The following is a 25,668-nucleotide window of genomic DNA, read 5'->3' as shown; positions in this document are numbered from 1 at the left end:
ACAGCTGGGATTGGCTTCCAACATGCCCCGGGACGCTTGTGAGGATAAGTGGCAAAGAAAATGGATGTATATTAGAATGATTCCGTTGTTCCCATTAAGTCAAAATATATCATCCATCCAATATTTGACACGCCACATAAAAGAACCTTGTCAAATTTCTAAGATTGGTGAATGCGTTCTACTCATCTCACATGATTTTAATGTCTACACATACAGCAAGTTTGATTTCAGGCGCAAAAATACAGTACGTCGCTCTTTTTGTGGCGGCTGGAATAAATCCTAGCTAGTGGTCGTGAGGCTTTTCCACACTTCCACAACAAGGCACTCTAAACCGGATTTTGAGAGCGCAGCTATAACAGCACATGCATAGTTTTCCATGTTTGAGTAATAAATAGTTCTCCATCATTGCACACATTTTCATTAATTTTCTGCATACATGTATAAGTTATTTAGAAAACCAATCTCAAATTGTTCTCAAAAGAAACAAATGCCGTATCCAGTTTACAAGACGTAGTGAAACTTCTTGACGGACGGCCCCGGTTTTCACTGAGCTTCTCGGCCCGACGTGATGCCGAACGATCACGAGTTTATAAAATGGCTTGATCGATCGGAAGGGACCGACCAAGCACGCGGGAGGAACGACATGACGACTTTATTACGGAGACACAGCACCCGTGAACGCCGACCGTCCGAGTCGCATTTGAAGCAGCCCATTGCCCGCCCGGCTAATCGGACATCAGTCACTTTGTCAGCAGGCTGCTGGCTTCTTTCATTAAGAGTAATAATATGACCGCTTGATGAATACGCTCGCACGAGCGCATGCGCGTCCTGCTGCAAACGGGCCGGCACACTCGCTCCTTTCATATGTCATCATTTAAAAACACTTTTGTAAGCAAAAAGCCACAAGTGCGCAATCGCTCAGGTTACCACAAATGTGAAAAGATAAGACGACAAATCATAAATGTTTGAATCTTGTTGAGTGGTGCCTTGCGATACACATTTGCATGACTCAAAGTACCGTAATTTCCGGCCTACAGAGCGCACCGGATTATAAGACTCACCCAGTATATTTGTAAAGGAAATACCATTTGGTACATACATAAGCCGCAAGTGCTCACATTGAAAGAAAGACGGTACACAGAAAGAGTTTTCAAGGTTTTAATATCTTATCTTATCTTAACATACCAACAACACAATAGCACGAACAGGGCTGGTTAAAAAAAAGAAACATACCGGTAAATAAAAAGAATAAAAAACAGCCACGGCAGCTACACAGCAGCAACACGGTACCATGGCACTAACATAGCCAGTTAGAAAAAAACAAAAAACATACCTAAATCATTGAGACGTGGCAGAAACACGCTAGCGCGGAGCTAACAGGGTTGGTTAAAAAAAAAAAAAACAACGCACTGGTAAAAAAAAAAAAAAACAGCCGCGGCAGCTACACAGTAGCAGCACGGTTGCACAGCACTAACAGAGAAGGTTAAAAAAAACATACCTAAATCATTGAGACGTGGCAGAAACACGCTAGCGCGGAGCTAACAGGGGTGGTTAAAAAAAAAAAAAACACGCACTGGTAAAAAAAAAAAAAACAGCCGCGGCAGCTACACAGTAGCAGCACGGTTGCACAGCACTAACAGAGAAGGTTAAAAAAAACATACCTAAATCATTGAGACGTGGCAGAAACATGCTAGCACTGAGCTAACGGTGCTGGTTAAAAAAAAAAAAAACATACCGGTAAAAATCACTGAGACGCGGCAACAATATGCTAACATACTGCTAACAGGGGCGGTTTAAAAAAAAAAACATACCGGTAAAAATCACTGAGACACGGGAGGAACACAGCAGCAACACGCTAGCACAGCGCTAACAGGGCCGGTTAAAAAAAAAAAAACATACCGGTAAAAGTCACTTCCTTGGCACATATATTCCACTGGTTTATCAGCCACTCTTACCTTTTCCGCTAAAGTGCCCCTTGCGGCCGTTAGAAAAAAATGCACAATATCAAAATAGTGAAGTTTTAATCTGAAGCAATAATTTAGTATGTTTGGTAGCAGCGTCCCATTTTTGGGATGAGATTATAAATTAGCAAAGTTATCATAGAATTATCCATAAAAGAAAAATAAGTGTTATTTCCTTGATCCTCCTGTTAAGGAGACTTTTATCTTAATAAGGCAAAAAAAATGCCACCCTGTCCATGAATGGGTTAAATAGAATGAATTAAAAATTAAATAGAATTATTCAACTTTTTGCCACATTTTTGCTTCAGTTTAAACGGGCATTGAGCTCCTCCTTGTGAAGTGCATATTCTACAGAATTATTATGCTGTCTGTTTATGTATTTCTCAATTTTTTTGTGTTCAAATACAGCTGTTATGACACCGTAGTGTTCACGACCACCATACGGCGCTTATATCTAAAATTTTTGCCTGCGAGGCGGAGCAAAAAATTGGCCGAACGACGGATCATATCTCGGAAAAAAATATATAAAACTGCATATGTGAGAAAATGAGATCACAGTGTGATGCATGAAAAAGGGACTTCAGATTTAACGCATGTGTGCGCAGCAAAGGAGCTGTTAACGTCGTGCAGGGAGGCTACCTGGGTACCAGTTTAGCCAAGATTGGCAGAGGTCAGTGCGACAACACATCGTTGGCAGAGGGAATAAAACAAATGCCGTTATTGTAACCAGCGGCGACAAGCCGGCTTTTAGTGCCATCCAAGCTAAAGATGGATGGAAGGGGAGGAGGCGGGGGGTGGGGGTCGGGGTGGGGTATTCTTTGTATCGAGCGGAGTCAAAGTGTCCATCTTGTAGTTGAGTCTTTAGAGAGTAAGACAGCCCCTTGCTAAAACCGTGTCTATTCACCGAGGAAGTAGGTCAGTCAACAATGGCGCCGGCGGCAGTCGGCACTCTCCCCCTTGCATAATACATTAAGTGTAATGTGCATCAAGTATTCAAAGGCTGTTATTTCATTCCGTAAATGCACATGGACATGACGTTTAATATTGTCACGGCGCGCCGGGCGACAAGGTTTCGTTGTGCGTCGACGACAACAATATGCCACGTTTAATCGGAGCTCAAACGGGAGGACGCTGAATAAATGATGGCGACGGATCTCCCGGGGGGGGGGGGGACGATGACAGAAAATCTCAGCGCTGCAAAGAGAGCCGCGATTGCCCCTCCCCGCCTACCTCTCCTCACCACAACCTCTTCGCTTTCGTTTGTCTTTTCGAAATTATCACTGAAATACGTTGCATAATTCACCCAACTATCTCTTCTCCTTACGCAGGAAAGGGCACATTTTGACGGAATCGGGCACCACCTCGGCAAGCTGGCTGAAGACGGAAAGATCGGCCACAGGGTCATTGATCTCACCAGGCCGGAGGATCTTGACGGTAAGGAAATATTAATAATAATTCCCGGCCTATAGAGCGCACCTGGTTATAAGCCTCGGTACAGAGAAAGACTTTAACGCTAGCACGGTACCAGCGTTAGCGCAGGGCTAGTGTTCCCGGGCTGCTAGCGTTAGCGTGGCACCAGCGTTGAACTCTTTCTGTGTACCGAGGCTTATAACCAGGTGTGCTAACGCTAGGTAATATACAACCCACATTGAAACACGAAATATTTACAAAGACAGTACATAGAAAGCGTTTTCAAAGTTTTAATACCTTATCTTAGCTTAACATAGCAACAACACGATAGCACGAACAAGGCTGAAAAACATACCGGTAAAAAAAAAAAAAAAAAAAAAGACAGCCGCGGCAGCTACACAGTAGCAACACGGTAGCACAGCAGTAACAGAGATAGTTTAAAAAAAACAAAAAAAACTAAACTAAATCACAGAGACGCGGCAGAAACACAGCAACAACATGATAGCTCAGCTAGCATAGCCCTAATAGGTCTGGTTAAAAAAAAAACACACACCAGTAAAAATCCCTAAGACACAGCAGTAACAATGCAGCAACACGCGAGCACAGCACTAACAGGGCCGGTAAAAAAAAAAAAAAAAAAAACATACCGGTAAAAGTCACTTCCTCGGCACATATATTCCACCGGTCTCACTGTTAACTCTTCTGCTCGAGTGCTCCCTTGCGGCCGTTAGAAAAAAATGCACAAATCAGCCGCGTCATCGCATAAGCCGCAGGGTTGAAAGCGTGTGGAAAAAATCCGCGGCTTGCAGGCCGGAAATTACGGCACGTGTCTGCTTTTACCCAAATGCAGTGGCACGAGTTGAATTCCTTCCATGACCAATCGTAATTTAGTCAATGTATTGAAAGGAATTGAAACACTCACACTCTAGAATTGAAAATAGTGTCATCAATTTGTGAAAACACCATTTTTGGTTTCTCCCAAACAAGTACAACACATTCACTGCCATTGACGGCTTTAGAAGTCAAATATCCACGCAGTAGTTTCTTTTAACGCAACCAAAGGCGTCACGTACGAACAAGGCAGAGCCTCAGTGCGCCGGCGTAGAAGCGAACGTGGGGTCGGCGCGTGGGGGCTGGGTTGAATCCTGCTTCAAAGGAGTGCAGGTTTTCGCAGGTAGGTGAGCTGGAGGACAAGGGCACCTTCGGACAAAGCTGGCATTTCTCCAAGCTCGGACTCCTGCTGCCGTTGTGCTTGTTTGAGGTCTCGGGCGCAGGAGAGTAAATTTCGCTGGCACCATGGTGACAGAGCGTCACCTCTCTTTGTGGCGTTGGCTTCTTCACGGGAGCAAGCGGTACACACACAGGAGCGGTGTTTGTCCGGCATAAATATTTGTGGCCGTTTCCATGGCACTTGAGAGCTTGAGCAAAGAAGAAAATGGCCGTGACTCATCTTTGATACCTCAGAGTGTCTCAGGGGGAGGAGGGTCGATATTTCTCAGGACAATGTAACCCAAAATCTTGCGGAGGCATCACACACCGGCAAATAATTACATCTGCGACTACGACCAAGCAAAGGTCCGGATTCATAAAAGTGAAATTGAGTAGGATTGATTATTCTCACGATTATCCCATCGACTTGACAAAAAATGATTTTGCGTTATACCGATACAAAAGATAAATGTGAGGTGCAGGTGTGACTTTATTTTTGCACAATGTTCACACTCCACACTGTCGTATGTGTGACTTTAAAAGGTTTTGTTTTTAAAAGTCAGGGCCTGGCCTGGTGAGTGGTGTGGGTGTCAGCGAATGAGAGTGTAGAGTTGGCTGTTGTGGGCTAACTAGCTATGCCTGGGCAACTGTTGTGCATGTTCAGCTAGTGTATGAATGCGCTAATTATGTTTTTATCGACTCACGCTTTGTCCAAGCACGCGATTGAAACTTTACTGATGGGGCATTATGATACGTTCTCCCAAGCAGGTGAAGGTTTAGGCTACCTCGTGCGGGCAATCAGAGAAGTGCTGTTGTCTTGGGCAGTTCTACATTTATCTTTTTTTTTTTTAAGTGTGAAGTGATCCCAAACTTTGGACCTTCTATGTATTTTTAGCACTCTTTCCTCGGTTCTTTGTGAGTCAGCAGTAACATTAGTCCTTGTGGAAAAACAAAAAAAAACACTTCATTGCGGCAAAAACTTTGAAGCGGAGACTTTTTTTTTTTTAAATCATCAAATTATTCGTGACCGAAAGAACAAGATCCCGGATACAAGGGGGCAAAATGAGTTTCCTCCGCAGGGCGTCTGGGCTCTCCCTTAGAGACAGGGTGAGAAGCTCGGTCATCAGGGGGGGGCTCAGTGTCGAACCGCTACTCCCCAGATGAGGTGGCTTGGGCATCTGATCCGGATGGCTCCCGGACGCCTCCCTGGTGAGGTGTTCCGGGGACGTCCCGCCGGAAAGAGACCCCGAGGACGACCCAGGACACGCTGGAGAGACCGTGTCTCTCGGCTGGCTTGGGAACGCCTCGGGATCCCTCCGGAAGAGCTGGAAGAAGTGGCTGGGGAAAGGGAAGTCTGGGTATCGCCTGCTGAAGCTACTTCCCCCCCACTACTTTAAAGGTGAGCATTATTTGATGTTTCCCGTGTGGAACGCAGAGGGAAGTCATCCGAACAAGAGTAGGGCTCCTCCGTGGACGGATGTGCTTCCCGTGTTCATCCTCCCAGTGGGAGTCTTGCCTGTGGAGCGATGCTGGCGTCGGGCAGGGCCGAGAAGGAGCACACACCAGGGCAGTTGTGCCCTTTTAATTCCTTTACGGGGCCAAGGGAAAGGCTCAGGCCAGACGCCTCGCGTCAGCGTTCCCACTGGGCTGCGGATTATAGGAGCAGGCCGGGGTTAAAGGAGACCAGAGGTCCCGTTCCCAGAGGGAGCTCGCTGGGAGCCGGGCTAGCGGGCGTCACTCAAAATACACCGTCGACGTTTGCTCTTGAACACAGTAAATACGGTGGGAGGGCAAAAACACACACTGGTGATTGATGGAGAGCAAGATTTTTATGATGTGAACCACAAAGTGTTAACTCCGAAACCCTTCTTGTAAAGATCTTGCCTGCCTCGAACCAGTCGTTCCCTGGCATGATATTCTCGATATATACAAGCAGCTAGCTAAATGCAGTTGCGTGCGCTCTTTAATTATTGACAAAGCTATGATTAAGTTATTTTCTGGTCAAAAGTCACCCAGATGCGAGGATGACAGTTTTTAGCCGTTGTTTTTGCACAGAGGAGGGGATTTATCGGGAGCACACTTGTTCCTCAGTGGTCGACTTTCACGAGGAGGAAAATGACACGGTGTACCTCCCGGTCATTGCGCAGGGTGTGAAAGCCCCTTAGTGTGATGCAGGTCCCCCCCCCCCGGAACCGAGCGGCCTCTGTGTGTGCAGGCGCGGGGGCTGCGTCGCCGCAACGCTTCACAGAAGGCTTTAAGTTGCTTAAGCTAATATTTGCCGAGCACGGCGCAGCGGCGCGGACTGGAAAGCGGCGGCCGAGGAATGGAAAAGGGAAAGGATTGCCTCCGTCTCACAAAAGCCACGAGCCGCGCGCGTTTTTGTCGCGGACGATTGGTGTTGTCTTTCTGCGCAGCGGCAGCTCGGAACGCTTCCGAATCCAATTGTTTGAAGAGGATTTGTTTTTGTTTTTCTTGTACTCCGAGAGGCCGTGGGACTGGAGTCCGGGTTTTTATTGCACTGGAAGGCTTCGTCGGCGCGGGCACGCAAATAATTTATCGCGGCACAAATAGCCTCGTTGTGCCCCACAAACAAATAGAAGGAATTGATTTTTGATTCATTGCCTTTGGAGGAAACTGAGGCATAAGATTGGAAATAATTTTAAAATTGATCATTAGCTGTCCTGAAACAGCACAACTGTGATTTTCCAGTTTAGTTTGTTCCATCTTACCTGCACAGGATAACCATTTTCCCTATTAAAATAAGTTGAAGGGGCATTAATCTGTCCCAAAAAATTGCTCTATACTGTAAAATATTTTCAAAAATGATAATGTAAAGGAATAAACTAGTATTATAAAATCCAAAATTGTAGTGTTTGTTTGTTGATGTATGCCTTTAAGGGGCGTGGCCTAGCGAGTGATGTGAAGAGCCTGGAGTCGTATTGGCCGTTTACCCACTGATCTAAAAAAAAAAAAAAAAAAAAAAAAAAGACTGGATAGCGCATACACATCGAGCGGTATGGCGATTGGTTGAAGCTAGTTGGCCGCCATATTGGTACTCCCAAAACGTGTGGAGGCTGGATTATGGCGTGGTTTTTCCTCAAAGTTTGGCATGTAGATTTAAAACTGGTCGTGTGAGTGTGATATTTTTTCACTTCAGGTAACATGAAGGATTTTTAATTCGACTCGGTAAGCCAAAAAAGGCAAAGTGCAAAGGAAAGACATAGAACACCGTGACTACCAAGAAACCTTGCATATTACATAGGGCCCGATTTCTGTGACATGTTATCTTTTCCCAAAATACGCTGTGAAGCACTATCATCATAACATAGCAAAAAACTCAGCATTTTTTGTCATAAAAACATACAATTTTAAGTTACATATATTTTTGGAAATAAGGACTCGCAATGGGAAAATACAAGCGAAACGCGTTGTTCATCTGTTGTCTCTGCGACGTCCTATTTCAGACGGAAATTTCAACTTGTTTCCTCGCATTTGAAATTCAAATTCAATTTGCAGAGTTCTGTATTATGAAATTCATCATAAATTTCACAGAAAATGTAGTTTCTTGCTTATCCACTCATGACGTTTTTTTGCGAAAAACCGTCGGCCTATGAAACAGAGTGAACAGTGAAAAACAACAACAACGGTAAACAAAACTTTGTTCAAGTGAATTAAGATCATCAGAAACTAAAAAAAAAAAAAAATTACAAAGAAACTTTAGCAGTGTCAAAGTAAATCTTTCTAACTTACCTGTGGAATGTTTTCTCACACCCACGAAACTGGCGATTAACGCGCAGGTTGGCGTTCTTGTTTTGGGAGTATCAAGATGGCGGATGGCGATTTCACTTTTGGCGGCCAATTTTTTTTTTTAGATCAGTGCGTTTACCGCACAGTTCGTTCAGTGTGAATGTCTCCTCCGTGCTTCTTGTGAGTGCTTTAATTTCGTTTTTGTGTGTTTGACTCTTTGCTCTGTGTTACAAGCGTCTTATCGGAAGTTTGTAACTGAAATTTAAGCCTACAACACACACAAAAATTGGACAAAATGGCAATTGGAGATTAAAAAAATAAATAAAATAAATCAAGCGCTTTTAATTTAAAGTACCAGTGCAGGTTAATCGAGCCATTTCGTCAAATGTCCGTGAGTAAATAATTGTGTTCACGTGCCAGTGGCAACGTTTTTTCTTGCGTGTAAGCGGTAGAGAGAACAAAAGCACGAGCGACATGTCGATGCATGTTGCCCGCGTGTTCCCACGACTTCGCACGTGTTCGTTTGCACACACACTCGGGCGCGGAGATTTTTAATGAAGAAGAAGAAAAAAAAAAAGGGGGTGGGGGACTGACATGTTAAATGGGGTTTAGCTCTCTCGTAATTTGTGTCACTTTAATTAGCCCGCTTTGAGCTCTGGCCCGCGCAGCCGGCACCCCCAATGTCACATCCTGTTTGCCCGTACACATTAATCCCAACGTGATCCCGCTCGGAGGGAGACGGTCTTCATTGTCGCCGCTAAACGCCTCCCGTCAGAGGTGTTTAGCGGGCGATCCCAACAGGTTCGCCCGCTGTTGTTTCAGCTTGGCGCCCGAGCGACCCCTGAGCTGTAACGTCGGGTGTCGGCGCGTTCGAAAGCGGTCAAACGCCGCATGTTTCCCTCCTCCATTACGCGCCTTTGAGAAGAACTCGGCTTCTGACGGATGCGGGCGAAGGGCTGGCGTTTTCCACGCGGCGGGCGTGCGTTTGCCCGGAGGCGGACGTGCTTGAGAGGTGGGGACGACTGGAGCAACGCTACCCTCTGGCTGGGTGCGCGGTCAAGTCTCAGCCTGCAGTCCGCGGGCTCTATTTCTTTCGCTTTTCTCCGCTCGACGTTTTTACCCCCGCCCTCCTCGTAAAAATCGAGCCATTTTCCCCCGACTGTAATTCACGCTGTTCATCTGCGAGGTTTACAGGAGAGACAAATTAAAAAGGGACTGTAATATTCCACTGTCGCACGTGAGCCGCGGGCCTCATGAATCACAATAAATCCTATTAAGCGCCACTCCCTCTTTGTTATGCCACCCCCAACACCGCCAAAGTATCACCCGGCCTACCCCACCGCTAAACATCTGTGTTTATTTTGCACAATCGCACACCCAGCTAACCGATTCCCAAATGTCCCGCGCTTTAACGCTAACCGGCAAAATGTCAGAGCGGCGTCGCGACCTTCGAGCGGAGGGATCGAAACGATATCGCGGCAAATTGCTTGTTGGGGGATTGAAGGGATTTGATGAGACGGGCCGCTAAGGTGCAGGTTGTCTCCGATACCGTCGTACATTAGCTGACTTGACGGCACCTTTGTCCACGTTCTCATGTTTTAATAACCATTCTTAAGTTTTTTTCTTGCTGGAGTTATGAACGCGAATGTTCCCGACCGATTCTGATTCTGCGTAAACGCCAAAAGGTGAGCTTCAACATTTAATGCCATTTGTGTGAAATGCTAGCGCGCGTCTGTGCCCATGTTTGATGTCACGTCACTTTTTTTTGCTAGCGTGGTATTCCGGCTAATGCTAGCGATAAGCCTCATGTGAATGTGGTTTGTTCGTGGTGAATAATTTAACTATTGAACACGGTTGTTTAGGTAAGACGGGTTCATGGTTGTCTACGTGCTAGAAATGTGTTGTTTTTCCTTCATTTTTTTATGGTCCACTGAAACCAAGGTTGAACTTTCCTGTAATGTATGCTAGATATAAATGTATCTTAAAAAAAGTCTGATCAAGCCAACAAGAAGAGTTTATGAAGTTTATAAAGTATCTGTGGTTAATCAGAGGCATATAAAATGGTAGAAGGTATGCACTAACGCCCGTGTCACATGAGTTATACTGTGTGTGTGCAGCCAAATTCATCCATCTATCCATTTTCTTTTGCCACTTATCCTCACAAGGGTCGCGGGGAGTGCTGGAGCCTATTCCAGCTGTCAACTTGCAGGAGGCGGGGCACACCCCGAACTAATTCCCAGCCAATCTCAGGGCACATCGAGACAAACAGTTGCACTCACAATCACACCTAGGGGCAATTTTTACAGCGTCCGATTAATGTTGCATATTTTTTGGGATGTGGGAGGAAAGCGGAGTGCCCAGAGAAAACCCACACAGGCAGGCACGGGGAGAACATGCGAACTCCACACAGGCGGCAGCCTCGCCTAATTCAATGTTAATTTCTGTGGGAAATATTGTACCAAATCTGAAGTCAACCGACACCAAGATATTATTTTAGTTATTTCAAAGAAGAAGGCCATCGCGTTTATGTGACAGCGGCAATAGCGGGTATGTGGGCAAAAAGACGAAGCGGAAAAAAAAAAAAAAAATGCCCAGTGCGGCTTCCCTCCAGCGGCGCAGGTCACGCGGCCGGTTCGCCGGTTGACTCCGGACGCGGCGCAAGCTGATGGAAGGCAGTTGTTTTTGTCCCTCCCCATAAGCGGCTCACCTCTGCCCATATGCATGCGCGCCAGTATATAAATTGCTGAATCAGTGTCAGTGATAGAGTAATGGGCCGGGAGGCGTCGTAAATTACGCCGAGCGCTCCCCGGGCGCAGACACTGGCTGTCTTGTCTGAGTGAGCGTGGCGCTCCTGAGCTAATGAATACCTTCATCTGGCCCCGGCAGTCAGCAGATTGGCCCGCGTTGATGGATACTGTCAGCCCCGCCGCCACTCCACATTTCATTGCACAATAAACGTGCTTGTCAAAAGCAAACAAAGTGAAATCAATTCATGGTGTAACAGTGAGCGGGCGTGCTAAATGAAATTAACCGAGTGTGGGCTCGGGTGACGGCGGCACCAGTGTATTATTTCCGCCTGCCGACCTTCCGGAAGACGGATGAAATGCGACACTTAGATTTGGCGCTTTGCTATTTTTGTATGTGCCGCTATGCGTGTAAGCGCGTATCTTTGACCGCACGTACCCAAGTAGAACCTGGACTGAACCCTGGATTAACAGAAAATGTCAATTAAAAAAAATTTCATATATATGGATGTATATAAATAACTATTTGGGCCGGCACAGTGAATCAGCTGGTAAAGCGTCTGCCTCACAGTTCTGAGGTCCTAGGTTCGATCCCGGCCCAGCCTGTGTGGAGTTTGCATGTACCGGTTTCAACCCCAGATCCCAAAAACATCCAACATTAATTGGCCACTCTAAATTGCCCCTAGGTGTAATGATTGTGAGTGTGCCAGTTTGTCTCGATGTGGCCTGCGATTGGCTGGCGACCAGTTCAGGGTGTACGCCGCCTCCTGCCCGTTGACAGCTGAGATCGGCCCCGGCACTCCCCGCAACCCTCGTGAGGATAAGCTGCAAAGAAAATGGATGGATATAGCAATGGAGATGAGAATGCCGAGTCGAATTTACCGTGTTTTCCGCACTATAAGGCGCACCTTCAGTGAATGGCATATTGCAAAACTTTTTTTCATGTATAAGGCGCACTGGATTATAAGACGTACCGTTGACTTTTGAGAAAATTAAAGGCTTTTAGATGCATCTTATGGTGCGGAAAATATGCTAATAACAAATTAGCATATACATGAAATACTGTATGGCCACCCCATTTATGCGAATAATCTTGACACGAAGCACACGACAGTGATTCCATAAGAAAATAAATACTAAAATTATACTTCAAATCCCTTCAGCTACACAGAAAACTAAATAATTTAATTTTGGCATGATGCAACGTTTTTATGGACTGCGTGGAATATTCCGAATTTTCAAAATGGATTAATGAAAAGTCAGAAAACACAAATTTTCCAATTTTAATTATTGTTTTAAATGTATTTATTCAACACAACAGGACATTTTTCTTCCTGAGAAAAATATTGATTAATTTTATAACTAATTTGGCCTTTTTTTTTTTCTTACTCTTTGGGGACACAATGCCACCAATTCATTGGAAGGGGCCGTATAAAACTTTTTTTGGGGGGGATTGTATATTTTTCTATGGCATGTTTGTGCTTCTGATAAAAAAAAAATGACGATACACTAAATTCTGTACTTCTGCGCAGTGTCACAATATGTATTTTTTGCTGGGGGGGGGGGGGGGGGGGGGCACGAAGCCTCTCCTCTTGACTGTCGAAGAGCAAACGCGGTGGTAATGGAAGCGGGGCGCTCTGCACTGCGAGACGCATTTGGACAGACAAAACATTCTCACATGAACTCTTTCCGCGCTTCAGACCCGCAAGCCGGTCAGGGTTGAAATGGAATCGCGGCGTCTCCAGCGATCAGGGAAGAGCGAGCGTGACGTACGTCTCCGCGCCCCCCCCCCTCCCACCCCCATTACTCATTAAGAATGTGATTTTGTTTATCATTTGAAATCATAATAGAAATCAAAGGCCAGGTAATGTGTGCCAGGCTGCTGGTGCAGTGGTCTAATGAGAAGGCTTCACATGTGGATGATGAAATATGCATGAGTCATCCCAAGCTTTCTTTCACAGACTTGAGATCATTAAAGATGTATCGTAGCATATGGAAGACTTTTTTTTTGTCTTATTTTTTCCAGCCTTGTTTATCAACATGTTTTTGTTTGTTGAAATATTCATCGTGCTTTTATTTAATTCTTTCACATCTTACTTATAAAAGGAAGCAAATGTGCATGCAAACAGAAATCATTATCAGTTTGATGTACAGTTTAATACGGAGAGAAACTCCGCCGCTCTGCTGAGAGTCAATGCCCTGATTGAGAAAGCAATCATCTCATCACCGACGTGTGAAGAGCACTTTCTTTTTTCCAAAAGTCTCAACTTCGCTGCTTTGCTCTCCTTTTCCCAAACTGCCTCGAGAACCTCGGGCGCTTATTTGTTTTGGCGCGCACGCACGTTTTATGGATGCCGAACTGAAATGCGAGCAACTGACGAGAGAAGTGTGAAAGGGCTTGCGCGCTAAACACGCAAATATCCACTGCAGTTATTAGAAAATGCTGGAATGTCCAAATTAAAAAAAAAAAAAAAGAAATTGCAAGTTTCTAAAAATCTAAATTTCAATCATGAATTCCAAATCATTATGACTTGAGAGTAGTTCAAATAAAATCATCTAGCTCTCATATTGTGCCTCGAACTTGACGTAGAAGAAACCACCGCGCCTGAAAAAAAAAACAACCAAAGACAGAAAGCGTTTTTGCTTTTTAAAAATCTGAAATTGCCATCTAAAACTTTGGGGTGAAAAAAGATTTTCACAAAAATTTTCCACTAGAGTTTCTACAAAATGTGAATCCTACCAATGTTCCCTATAAGCTGCGCAACTGCGCATTTGCGCACTTGTCACACAGATGAAAAGAGATCCAGCGTAGTGAACAACAGATTTTTTTTAAATCACGGCAGCACACTGCCTCTCGCAACGAGCTGCTGACAGGCCACAGCAGGCCACACACACTCTACTTCCTAGTTTAACTGACTCCGCCCCTTCCGCTCTTAATTACAATTTCTGTTTAATGTTAAACTTCCACTTTGGCACATCCCGATTGAGGATGAAAGTGCAGACGATACATTGTCCAAAAAGCTAATTCTGTATTTTAAATATAAGAGGCAATATAACATTAACCCTAAAACTGTTGAGGAGCATCATTCAGCTTTCAACATGCATCGCGAAAGATATTCTGCAAGCAATAATTCAGTTTTACACCGAGAAAAACAGACAGGGATATCATTGCGGGTTAAAAAAAATGAAACAAAGTTGGAAGCGACATTTCAAATTTATAGTTCATAGATGGCGTGGTATGTATTTGTATTGTAATTTATTTTTTTTGTTTGTTGACATTTTCAGCGTAAGCTTGCAAAAACACAAATTTGTTCTTTAAAATGTTCTGAATGTAATCTGAACCTGTTAATGAGCCGTATAACTTCGATGGATGACAGTGCGTACGTCTGATGTTGCTCACAGTGGTCAAAGGGGGCGCTCACGGGCTTAGTTTGTTTCCTCAGACGTGTAAAAAATTAAAGGGAACGTTGAATCCTACAATGCAAATTATGGAATTGCTTGAAAATTCAACCTCACCTCTTAATACTTTTTGTATCACTGCATAGAAGACACTTGTTCGATCTGAGAGTCCCAAAACTTTGTCCGTGTAAGTCTAAAAAAAAAAAAAAAGTAATCTGGTCAGCATGTGGGCATTCCTGTCAGTAAAAATTCCAAACATGAACATTTCATATCACCCCTCTGCTTGTTTTAGCAAAAAAAACGACACGTTTTTCCAGTGACAAGCGTCTGACAGTCTGCCCAATCTCAGTCTGCAAAGACAGACGGCCCAGTGGCAAGCAAAAGAAGGCCTCTCTATTGGAAGGTGGTTCTAGAAATGTGCGGGCCTTCGGTTGACTCGCTGAATGGAGACAGTCAGCGTTCACGCTGTGCGAGTTCAACGCCGTAACTGAAGGAGAGTTTTAAAGATACTTTGTCACGAAATCAACGTCTCGCCTCGCTCGCTTTACTCATCTGTGTTCCGACCACTCGAGGGTCCCGTCAAGTCAACGGGCGCCGTCAGTAAACCGCTACGACTTTGTTTTCGTCCGACAGGAGGCGCCGGATCGGCCGAGGCGAGAGTCTTCAGGGAGTCCAGGGGGAGGAACAGCAACGAGCCGCACATTAAGAGGCCGATGAATGCCTTCATGGTGTGGGCCAAAGATGAGCGCCGCAAGATCCTCCAGGCCTTCCCGGACATGCATAACTCCAATATTAGCAAGATTCTGGGTAAGTCCTTTCAGGTTACTGCAGCGCCAAAAAAGCTGTCCTGTTATTAGGTTGCAACTACACAAGTTCGGAAGTTGGATGACCTCAAATAAATTTACTGTTTCATTTCAGTTCTTTAGGGGAGGTTGCTCCAAGATGTTTTTGATGATTTTAACCCTAACCCTGCTTAAGATAAGTCAGTGTAGCTTGATACTAACAAACAATGCAACAAACTCCAAGTACCTGTATCATACTGCCCTGGTGTGGCCAACACGTTCACGGCAGGATGAGCCGCACAATCTCTACCGATTTGAAGCAAAAAATGTGGCAAAACACACTTGATTTCTCCACGTTCTATTTAATTATATAATTACTGTATGTATTGTATAAAAAGTACAATATTATGAATGCTATTTTTCCGACTGAAACCTACACATGTGGAAGCGGGAACAGATTAATGGCAGTTCTATTTCTTTTCATTGAGAAAGATGATTTGAGATACAAATGTTTGCCGTTAGGCGGCACGGTGACTCAGCTGGAAAGCATTGGTCTCACAGTTCTGAGGTCCCGAGTTCAATTCCAGCCCTGATTGTGTGGAGTTTGCATGTTCTCCCCGTGCCTGCGTGGGTTTTCTCTGGGCACTCCGGTTTCCTCCCACATCCCAAAAACACGCAACATTAATTGGACACTCTAAATTGCCCCAAGGTGTGATTGTGAGTGCGACTGTTTGTCTCGATGTGCCCTCCGATTGGCTGGCAATCAATTCAGGGTGTACCCCGCCTCCTGCCCGTCGACAGCTGGGATTGGCTCCGGCACTCCAGTGACCCTCGTGAGGATAAGCAGCCAAGAAAATGGATGGCTGTTTGGAGTTGAGGGTGTGCCCGCAGAAGGAATTTGACTCGTTTCTCACGGCACCGCTGTATTTAAAACTGAATCCCGCCTAGCAAGGAGGCCGTGGAGAAAAAAAAAAAAACTCACCTCTGTACGGAGGATTTATTGCCCGTGCGTAGCATAAGCATTTGTACCACCAAAAAAAATGAAAAAAAACAAATGACAGAGTCTTAATATGCGTTGTCCGCTTAGCAGTGGAGTCCATCCATCACAGTTGCGAAAAGTGTTTTCACCGTCACGTCCCGCGGCGCAAGAGTACAGTAGCTTGTTGTTCCCTCCTGTCTGACACCAGAAAATGTCTCGTCTCACTCAAGTGCTAAAGCCAGGCAGACAGTGTGGAATGGGCAAACTTTTTTCATTTATCTCTTCAAACACGTTCAAACGGAAAACGAAGCCAGTCGGAATGGAGGAAGATATAAGCGCCGGGGCGAAACAATACATTCCAGTGGTCAACGTGCAATTTCAAAACAAATGTTCCCAAGACGAGTGGTTAGCCCACTCTGCTTCTTTCCTCATAATCTCGTTCAAAATAAATCCAGGGAGTCCTCGGTCTACGACTGAGATCCGTTCCTAGAATTTCGACTTGAGTCAGATTCCACCATTAAAATTAGAATTTACATCAAAGTTTGTAGTTTGTAGAAAAAAACAAATACATTGAAATAAACAAGATGATGTACTTAGCATTACTGCCGAGAGGTGGATAGAGAAGAAGAAGAAGGGTAGGCTGTGCTTAGCTATTGCAAAGGAACCTGGTCCTCAATCCTTTCCATCTCGACAAGTATCAAAGAACCTTGTTGTGCGATCGTTGTATCCGACATTGGAACGGAACCCTTCGTTTACGCTAAAATACGGTCTTTGTCTTTAATAATTGTCACCACGGTCGACCGACTGAAGAACCTTGGTGGTGTTGCCCTCTCTCCTTTCTCCTTTCTTGAGCTTCGTTTCCATGGTGACGGATTTTGTTTTCGGGTGCGGAAGCATTGCTAAAAGACAGCTTTCTTCTTTAGGGCGATAATGTCGAAAAAGGAGGGCGAAAAATGCGAGGATACTCCCGGAGCGCAAACACGGACAAGCATTAGCCGGACAAAATGGCGGACGGGGGACGGGCGTTGTAAAGTCGAAACGTCTTCGGTCGAGACCGTCTTAACCCGAGGACTCCCCGGAAATAAAATGTTCTATGGGATGCTTCAAAGTCATATACAAGGTCATAGTTTTGCCGTGCGCAATCGCTTCGTGTGCTGCCAAGAGTCGCCAACTGCAACTTTTTTTCCGCAACGGGGTTGCGTCCATTTGGGCCGCGGTTGCTCGGTGTGTGGCGGGCCAAAGACAAATGATGAGGTGTAAAGCAAAGGGGGATTCATATTGCAGATGTGCCTCGCTGTAAAGAAAAATGAACGGCAAAACTCAAATGATGAAGCGGGCCTCTCGTTTACTTTGAGCTTTGAATGCGAGCTGCCTTACTTTACGCGAAGGGTGTCAAATTGAATCATAGAAAGCGCCAAAAGACAAAGCTAACCCTTATGCAGCGGACCGCACGGGATAAACGTTTACTCGGCGGACTAAAGTTAAACATTTTTGAACAAACCTGTCAATGTGAATCGAAACACACAAGATGCAATGTTATTCCAGAATAAATCAATTGAAACTTAAAATGGCTTAAAATGTGTGTGGCACCACTTAAAAATGTCTTTTATCACTTCACCTGCAGGCTTTGACTATGATATATTCAATGTAATTGATTCCTTGTCATTCGATAATTACCGTAATTTCCGGTCTATAGAGCGCACCTGTGTATAAGCCTCACCCAGTACATTTGGAAAGGAAATACCATTTGGTACATACATACGCCACAGCCGTATAAAAGCCGCAAGTGCCCACATTGAAACACGAGATATTTACGAGATGTAACACTAACCCCAAGAAAGACGGTACACAGAAAGTTTTCAAAGTTTGAATACCTTAGCTTAGTTTAACATAGCATCAACACGGTAGCATGAACTGGTAAAAAAAACAAAAACAAAAACATACCGGTAAAAAAAAAAAAGAAATAGCTGCGGCAACTCCACACTAGCAACACGCTAGCACAGCACTCAACAGGGCCGGTTAAAAAAACAAAAAAAACATACCTAAATCAGTGAGATGCGGCAGTAACACAGCAGCAACACGCTAGCGTGGCGCTAATGGTAGCGCAGTGCTAACCGGGCTGGTTAAGTCACCGGTAACACTAGCGCAGCGCTAACAGGGCCGGTTAAAAAAAAAAGAAAAAAGAAAACATCCCGGTAAAAGTCACTTCCTCGGCACATATATTCCACTGGTCACACTCTTACCTTTTCCGCTCCAGTGCCCCCTTGCAGCCGTTAGAAAAAAATGCACAAATTAGCCGCATCACCGCATAAGCCGCAGGGTTGAAAGCGTGTGAAAAAAGTCGCGGCTTATAGGCCGGAAATTACGGTAAATGTCTTGATTTCTTCCGGAGTTCTGTAATATAGTTTTGTTTTTTTCCTGCACAGGTTCCCGGTGGAAGTCCATGTCCAACCAGGATAAGCAGCCGTATTATGAAGAGCAGGCGCGTCTGAGTAAGCTCCACTTAGAGAAGTACCCCAACTACAAGTACAAGCCCCGGCCCAAGAGGACCTGCATCATCGACGGCAAGAAGTTGCGCATCGGAGAGTACAAGCAGATGATGCGCTCGCGGCGGCAAGAGATGAGGCAGTTCTTCACTGTCGGGTGAGGCGCTCGCTCCCACTTTTTGACGTCACGCTATTGAGCTATCCAGAATTCAGCCACCAATATTTATGGAAAATCAGACTCATTTATTTTAGAATGTGTCAACAATGAAGGCAGCTGCAACTCTATCAAAGATATTAAAACAAGTGAAAAGCAAGTATTAAAAAAAAAATCAGACGAAATCCTTAAATATGTATAATTTCACTTCAAAACAATAACAGTGTTGCAGATTTATGATGATGTAGGTTTGCTCGCTAGTGCATGCTAGCTGTATTAGCTGGTGTTCTAACTAGCCAAGAACAAACTCAGCTACTGAATTAAAAAAAAAAAAAAAAAAACATTCGAAAAGGACATTATGTAATTTTTTGGTTCTAATCATATACATAACAGGGTTGGATTGACTTGAGTGACACTGTATTCCAGCTGAAAAGACAGTAAAATATGAAAACTAGAAGAAAGCTTAATGTTAGCTATGTTATGTGAGCTATCTCAATGTTAGCTAGACGACCAAGCAATGAACTGATGACGAGCTCACGTTTTCCTTGCTCAAGACGGCTGCAGTGATTTTAGGAAAAGCGACGCGTACATGTCGACAGACATAACTTCAAAGCATTCAAACATTTTTGTGCTTAAAAGTATGAACAGTTACGATGAACACATCATCAAAAAGACATTTTAGAAATCTTTTTTTACAAAGCATAGTTTGTCTCAGGACAGCTATAATTTACACAACAAGTGGATGTTTCGGTATTTTAAGCGTGCATTATTTAAAATTCATGAGGGTTGCACGGACAGAAACGCTCCTCTGATTCTGGAGGGACTCAAATAACAATAATTGCAGTTCGTGATGTAACTATTTCCCACTAGCACGTGTTGACTTAACCTGACTGCACGTGTGTTTAAATCAATAGCGGCGGTTTAATCATTTTCGACAATAGCAGCCTGCAAATGGGGCATGAAGTGCGGCGCTTATTACAGGATTGAAGCTGTAAGTATAGACTCGGAGAAGCCCGCCGGCGGGCAGCACTCGAGTTTGACGTGTGTGGCGTGAGCCGGCGCTCTTCTCCAGGTGTTCCCACGTCACTCACGTCCTTCGAGTGGTCCGCCCGTCACTCAGCGGACGAGTCAGTTCCACCGTGAGGTGCCTTCGAGGCATCCATGTTTTAGCCCCAAAAAATGAGATTTACCATTTAACTTCTTATTCATTGTATTGAGGAAATGTTACTTAAAACTCGTGTCTATGGCGTTACCCATTGTGTTGTAGCATTGAGCTAGCGCAGGCTAAGTGCTTGCGGAATTAAATACGTGTCATTCACTTTTTGTTTGTTTAGTTTGACAGCAAATGTCAACTGGGGATGGGATAAAAAAAAAAAAAAGCTTGATGTTTGGCCACTTATAGTGAAGAAAATAAGTATTTGAACACCTTGCTATATTGCAAGTTCTCCCACTTAGAAATCATGGAGGGGTATGAAATTTTCATCGTAGGTGTTTGTCCACTGTGAAAGAGATAATCTAAAAAGAAACATCCAGAAATCACAATGTATGATTTTTTTAACAATTTATTTGTGTGATACAGCTGCAAATGAGTATTTGAACACCTGGGAAAACCAAGATTAATATTTGATACAGTGGCCTCTGTTTGCAATTACAGAGGTCAAACGTTTCCTGTAGTTGTTCACCAGCTTTGCACACACTGCAGGAGGGATTTTGGCCCACTCCTCCACACAGATCTTCTCTAGATCAGACAGGTTTCTGTGCCGTCGCTGAGAAACACAGAGTTTCAGCCTTCTCCAAAGATTTTCCATTGGGTTTAGGTCTGGAGACTGGCTAGGCCACACTAGAACCTTGATATGCTTCTTACGGAGCCTCTTCTTGGTTGGTCATTGTCATGTTGAAAGACCCAGCCACGACCCATCTTCAATGAGGGAAAGAGGTTGTTCCCCAAAATCTCACAATACATGGCCGCGATCATCCTCTCCTTAATACAGTGCAGTCGTCCTGTCCCATGTGCAGAAAAACACCCCCAATGCATGATGCTCCCACCCCCATGCTTCACAGTAGGGATGGTGTTCTTGGGATGGAACTCATCATGCGTCTTCCTCCAAACACGGTTAGTGGAATTATGACCAAAAAGTTCCATTTTGGTCTCATCTGACCACAAAATTTTCTCCCATGACTCCTCTGTATCACCCAAACGGTCATTGGCAAGTTCAAGACGGGCCTTGACATGTGCTGGTTCAAGCAGGGGAACCTTCCGTGCCATGAGAGATTTCAAACCATGACGTCTTAGTGTATTACCAACAGTCACCTTGGAAACGGTGGCCCCAGCTCTTTTCAGGTCACTGACCAAGTCCTGTCGTGTATTCCTGGGCTGATTCCTCGCCTTTCTAAGGATCACTGATATCCCACGAGGCGCTATCTTGCATGGGGCTCCACTCCGATTGAGATTGACCCTCATGTTTAGCGTCTTCCATTTTCTAATGATTGCTCCAACATTGGACCTTTTTTCACCAAGCTGTTTGGCAATTTCTCCGTAGCCCTTTCCAGCTGTGTGGAGTTGTACAATTTGGTCTCTGGTGTCTTTGGACAGTTCTTTGGTCTTGGCCATGCTACAAGTTGGAGTCTTACTGATTGTATGGGGTGGAGAGGTGTCTTTGTAGGACTAACGACCTCACACAGGTCCATCTGATTCAGGATCACACATTGAGTGGAGGTGGACTTTTAAAGGCGGACTAACAGGTCTTTGAGGGTCAGAATTCTAGCTGATAAGACAGGTGTTCAAGTACTTATTTGCAGCTGTAACTCATCAGAGTTTCATTATTCTGATGAGGATACCAAAAGCACTTTTATAGTGACATTGAGCAATACCAGAAGAGAGCAGGTTGTCAGTTTTCAGTTTCCAATCATTTAAGCAATGAGAATTTAGGTGCCCAAGTAGTTTCCAAGTAAATTACAATACCGTGTCACCCTTCTGCATCCAGGCAACCACCCCAGATTCCCATCACCACAAGCGCCAGTATGGTCTACCCCGGGGCCATCGCCATGGCGACGACGACGCCCTCGCCGCAAATGACGTCGGAGTGCTCGAGCGCCTCGGCGAGCCCCGAGCCGACCATCCCCGTCATTCAGAGCACCTTCAACATGAAGCTGGAGGCCAACAACATCGCCAATAACAGCGAGCCGGTCAACGGCGAGGACGACATGGACATGTACGAAGACTTTGAGGACGAGCCCAAATCAGACTACAGTAGTGAAAATGACACGCAAGAGCCGGTCAGCGCCAACTGACGGAGCGTCCGGTGGAAAACGTGAGGACGGCACCGCCGAGGTTTGAAAGTGTTCACGGGGGAGGACGCAAACACGATGCAAGCCAGCATGCGGCTTCAGTAAATCAAAAGAACAAAAAAGCTATTTGGTCTTAAGCGTTTCTTCGTGTGTGTGTGTGTGTGTGTAGCTATACTTTTTTTTTTTTTTTTCATTTTTCCCATCACCGCGATCACGGACGTCTCACAGAAAACGGCCGTGACCTGGAACGTACAGAACTTGAAATCAAACATTTGCTTAATCGTACGTTTATTGACCTTGTTTCTGAACACGACCGAAAGTGTCTCGCTCAGGTATTGCGTGGCAACCAACAGCTTGTGAATGTGTCCGATCGTCACGGCGACGTCGCCGGGGACAAAAGGTCACGCGATTCCGTCGCGCATCAGTATCAGTACAATATATGCGGTTCAACTCCTGAGGTGGTGCGGCAGTGCCAAACGTGTCCAATCGGTGACACTTAATCCAGATTCATTATCGATACAAATACGGGTCGGGAAGTGCGGGAGAGTTTCCTGTAATCAGGAAAAACAAAGATTAACCCAATCCACTCGTGGATGGGAGGGGGAGTGCACCACCACCCGCTCGTTCCCAGTCCCGCTAGCCATTCCCAGTCAGCAATTTGTTAATCCGAGCGATTGTAATCAGGCCAGAACGCGAGCGGGCCAACAGGGCCAACGGGGCCAACGGGGCCGACGGGCCGCCAATCCGCCGGATTGGAAGAGCGGCGAAAGGCAGCTTTGGGGGCATTACAATCTCAAATTGTGTAGCGGCGCAACATTCTCTTAAATGCTTTAGCCCCCGTTTGGAGGGGCGAGTTTTAAAGTCTTAGCTCCTAAACTTTTTTTTTTTAATTCTTTTTTCGACATTGTAAATCTTAAACGGACACTAAGGAGTCTTAAAGCGGAGCACGGTCGTTGGGTCGATGCAGTGACTTGATTACTGGCGCAGTCTTAAGACACGAAGACATTTATACAATAGATGAGCGAACACATTGGTCAAGTGCACTTATTGTCATTGTGTCCCCTTTCAAATCACAATTATAATTAATTATTGTCTGTGCCGGGGGTGTCCAAACGTTTGCGTACGGAAAAATCAAAACCATGCAAAGGCCACGTTGACATCAAAACGCAACTCGGAATTCATTTTCCCGCGCGGGTGTCAAACTCAAGGTCCGTGGGCTAGATCTGGCCAGCCAAAGACTCATTAACCTCCATGATTTTTGCTAAAATGTCGCAACACTAGTTCCTCGGTTCTCGAACACAGTCCGTTCCAGAAGGCCGGTTGAAAACCGGAATGTTCGAAAACCGAAGCGCGTTTTCCCATTACAATGAATGGGAAATGAAATAATGCGTTCCACGCCTAAAAAAAATCGTTTTATTTTAAAGCACCGCATTCCTTTTTTTAGCACCAGCAGTTCCACTCGCCATCTTTGGAGCCATGATCGGGGTTAATATTGCTCAATCGGAAAAAAAAATGTTACGTCGTTTTGAAAGCACAATAACAAATCGACGTGGCTCAGCTGGTCGGGGCGTTCGAATACCTATTTTCGTTCAAAAACCAAAGCAAAAAAATCTTGAAATTTTCGATTTGTGCGAAAACAGCGACGTTCAAAAACCGAGGTACTGCTGTATATTAAAAGCACTTTTATTATCAAACCCTTTTCCAGCAACTTGAACAAACTTATGATTTCAAATCTAATTATCCATCAAATTGAGGTAATTAAATATTGATATGGTTTTACAGTCATAACGGCCCGCTGAAGAAAACAGCAATGCGCCCTGTGACAAAAATGAGTTTGACACCTTTCAGAAAGTGGAGCAGACAATCGCAATTCAGGCTATTTTCTGCTGTCCCTGAATTATGATTATTAGAAATAATGTAGGTTTTTTTTTTTTACACTTTTGCACATTTTGAAAAGTCCTACATGAAACCAATGTATGAACCTTTTCTCCAAGCTTACTGCCCGATAGTACAATGCAGGCAAACTACACGATCTGTGCCGATGGTGAATTTCATCTGCTCCGGGCCGCAAATGACCCCCGGCCGTAGTTTGGACACCCCCGCTCGACACTGATCCCATCTCGAAAATCTGACAATTGACCTCCTTTGGCAAGATAAAGCTCCTCGAGCAGTCAAAGCCTCCATTTCGAGACTCGCGGTTTAAGTGCCCCCCCCCCCCCCCAGAACCCCGACCCCTGCCCGGAATATGCCCGAGCCCACAGGGGGCGCCATCTGGCTCAGAAAGAACACACGAGGCCGACAATAGAAAGCGAAGGTGCGCGTCCCCCTTCCATCAAAGCGCTGGAAAGCGAGGCCTCGGCGGGGCCGGCGGCGCGACCCCGACGCCGGCCGCTGGCGAGCAGATGGAACAAGTACATCAAGCTGTGGGGGATTATTAAAATGACTGACGACTGGATATCATGCGAAATGCGCCATTATTAATGCATGAGTTGGGTTAGTCTCTCCCCCCCCCCCCCCCCCCCCCGCTTGCCCTTGAATGTGTCCATCTCGGATCCCGCCGGCCGATCGCTGGATCTGCGGTTCATTTCCTCCCACGTTTGGATCCCGTCTGATGACGCTTCCATCTTGTGTGTCTTTCAATTCTTATTTATTGTCCTTTGTTTTCCGAACCGAAGCTACAACACACACTTCACAGAGCGGACCCTCCGAACAACCCGTCTGAACGGTGGTCGGACTGAACCGTACGCGATTGTAAATATCGTTCGTGTGACCGTGCCCCCCCCCCACCCCCCCACCCACACACACGTTTCCGTGGGGGCTACCTACAAAAGGACTGAACGTTGACTCGAAAAGACAAAAAAAAAAAAAAGAACAAAAAAAAAAGTTAAGACGAACTCATCGAGGAGACGCCGTTTCAGAAGTGTTTGACGCACTGGATATAAATTGTATTTTTGATCAATTCTGATAAATGTGAATCTGTTTGAGGAAGAAAAAGAAGAAGAAAAAAAAAACCACCCTGAATTAAGAAAAGTCTCCAGATGGACTCACGTGGGTTCGGTCTCACAGCTGCCAGATTTTGGTCCTGGTTTTTTGTTTTGTTTTGTTTTGTTTTTTGTAGTTTTTTTTTTTTTTTTTTTTTCTATTTAGTTTATTTATGCAAAGACACGTGATGAACATTTCGCTGAAGCTGCCTTGGGGGGGGAAACAAACATTTTTGACAGCAGGCTTCTTTTAGCCAGGAAACACCAGAGTATTGTTTATGAATCTATTAAGTTGTTGTATTTATTATGAGCTACCGGAATTGTCGCTTAAACAACTAAAAGGACAATCACAGAAAAAAAAAAAAAAACACGTTTCATGAATTGGGAGTTGGAAAATTCACCATCTTATTTAGATTTTATTGTACATATATAAGAAATCTATTTTTATTTGACTATTTAGGAAAGCGTAAGTTATGTAAGTGGCTAATCTGGATTTCTTTCATCTTTCTATGTGCGTTCACATTTGAG

At 44.9% G+C, this 25,668-nt stretch overlaps 1 protein-coding gene across 3 annotated transcripts in view; it reads left to right on the top strand.

Annotated features, from left to right (window-relative positions):
• sox6 (SRY-box transcription factor 6) overlaps nt 1-24,677 on the top strand; it is a 169,531-nt gene extending 144,854 nt beyond the window's left edge. For all 3 annotated transcript variants that reach the window (XM_061813779.1, XM_061813778.1, XM_061813777.1), the window contains exons 14-17: nt 3,290-3,395; nt 15,104-15,277; nt 18,658-18,874; nt 21,856-24,677. In XM_061813779.1, the coding sequence (XP_061669763.1) occupies nt 3,290-3,395; nt 15,104-15,277; nt 18,658-18,874; nt 21,856-22,162 (804 nt within the window). In that variant the 3' untranslated portion in view covers nt 22,163-24,677. The remainder of the gene's footprint in view (nt 1-3,289; nt 3,396-15,103; nt 15,278-18,657; nt 18,875-21,855) is intronic.
• The last annotated feature ends 991 nt before the right edge of the window (nt 24,678-25,668 follow it).

This window comes from Syngnathoides biaculeatus, chromosome 3 (genome assembly GCF_019802595.1).
Source record: "Syngnathoides biaculeatus isolate LvHL_M chromosome 3, ASM1980259v1, whole genome shotgun sequence".
Lineage (NCBI taxonomy): Eukaryota > Metazoa > Chordata > Actinopteri > Syngnathiformes > Syngnathidae > Syngnathoides > Syngnathoides biaculeatus.
The sequence above is the reverse complement of the archived record's forward strand: the minus strand, read 5'-3'. Positions and strand labels throughout refer to the sequence as shown.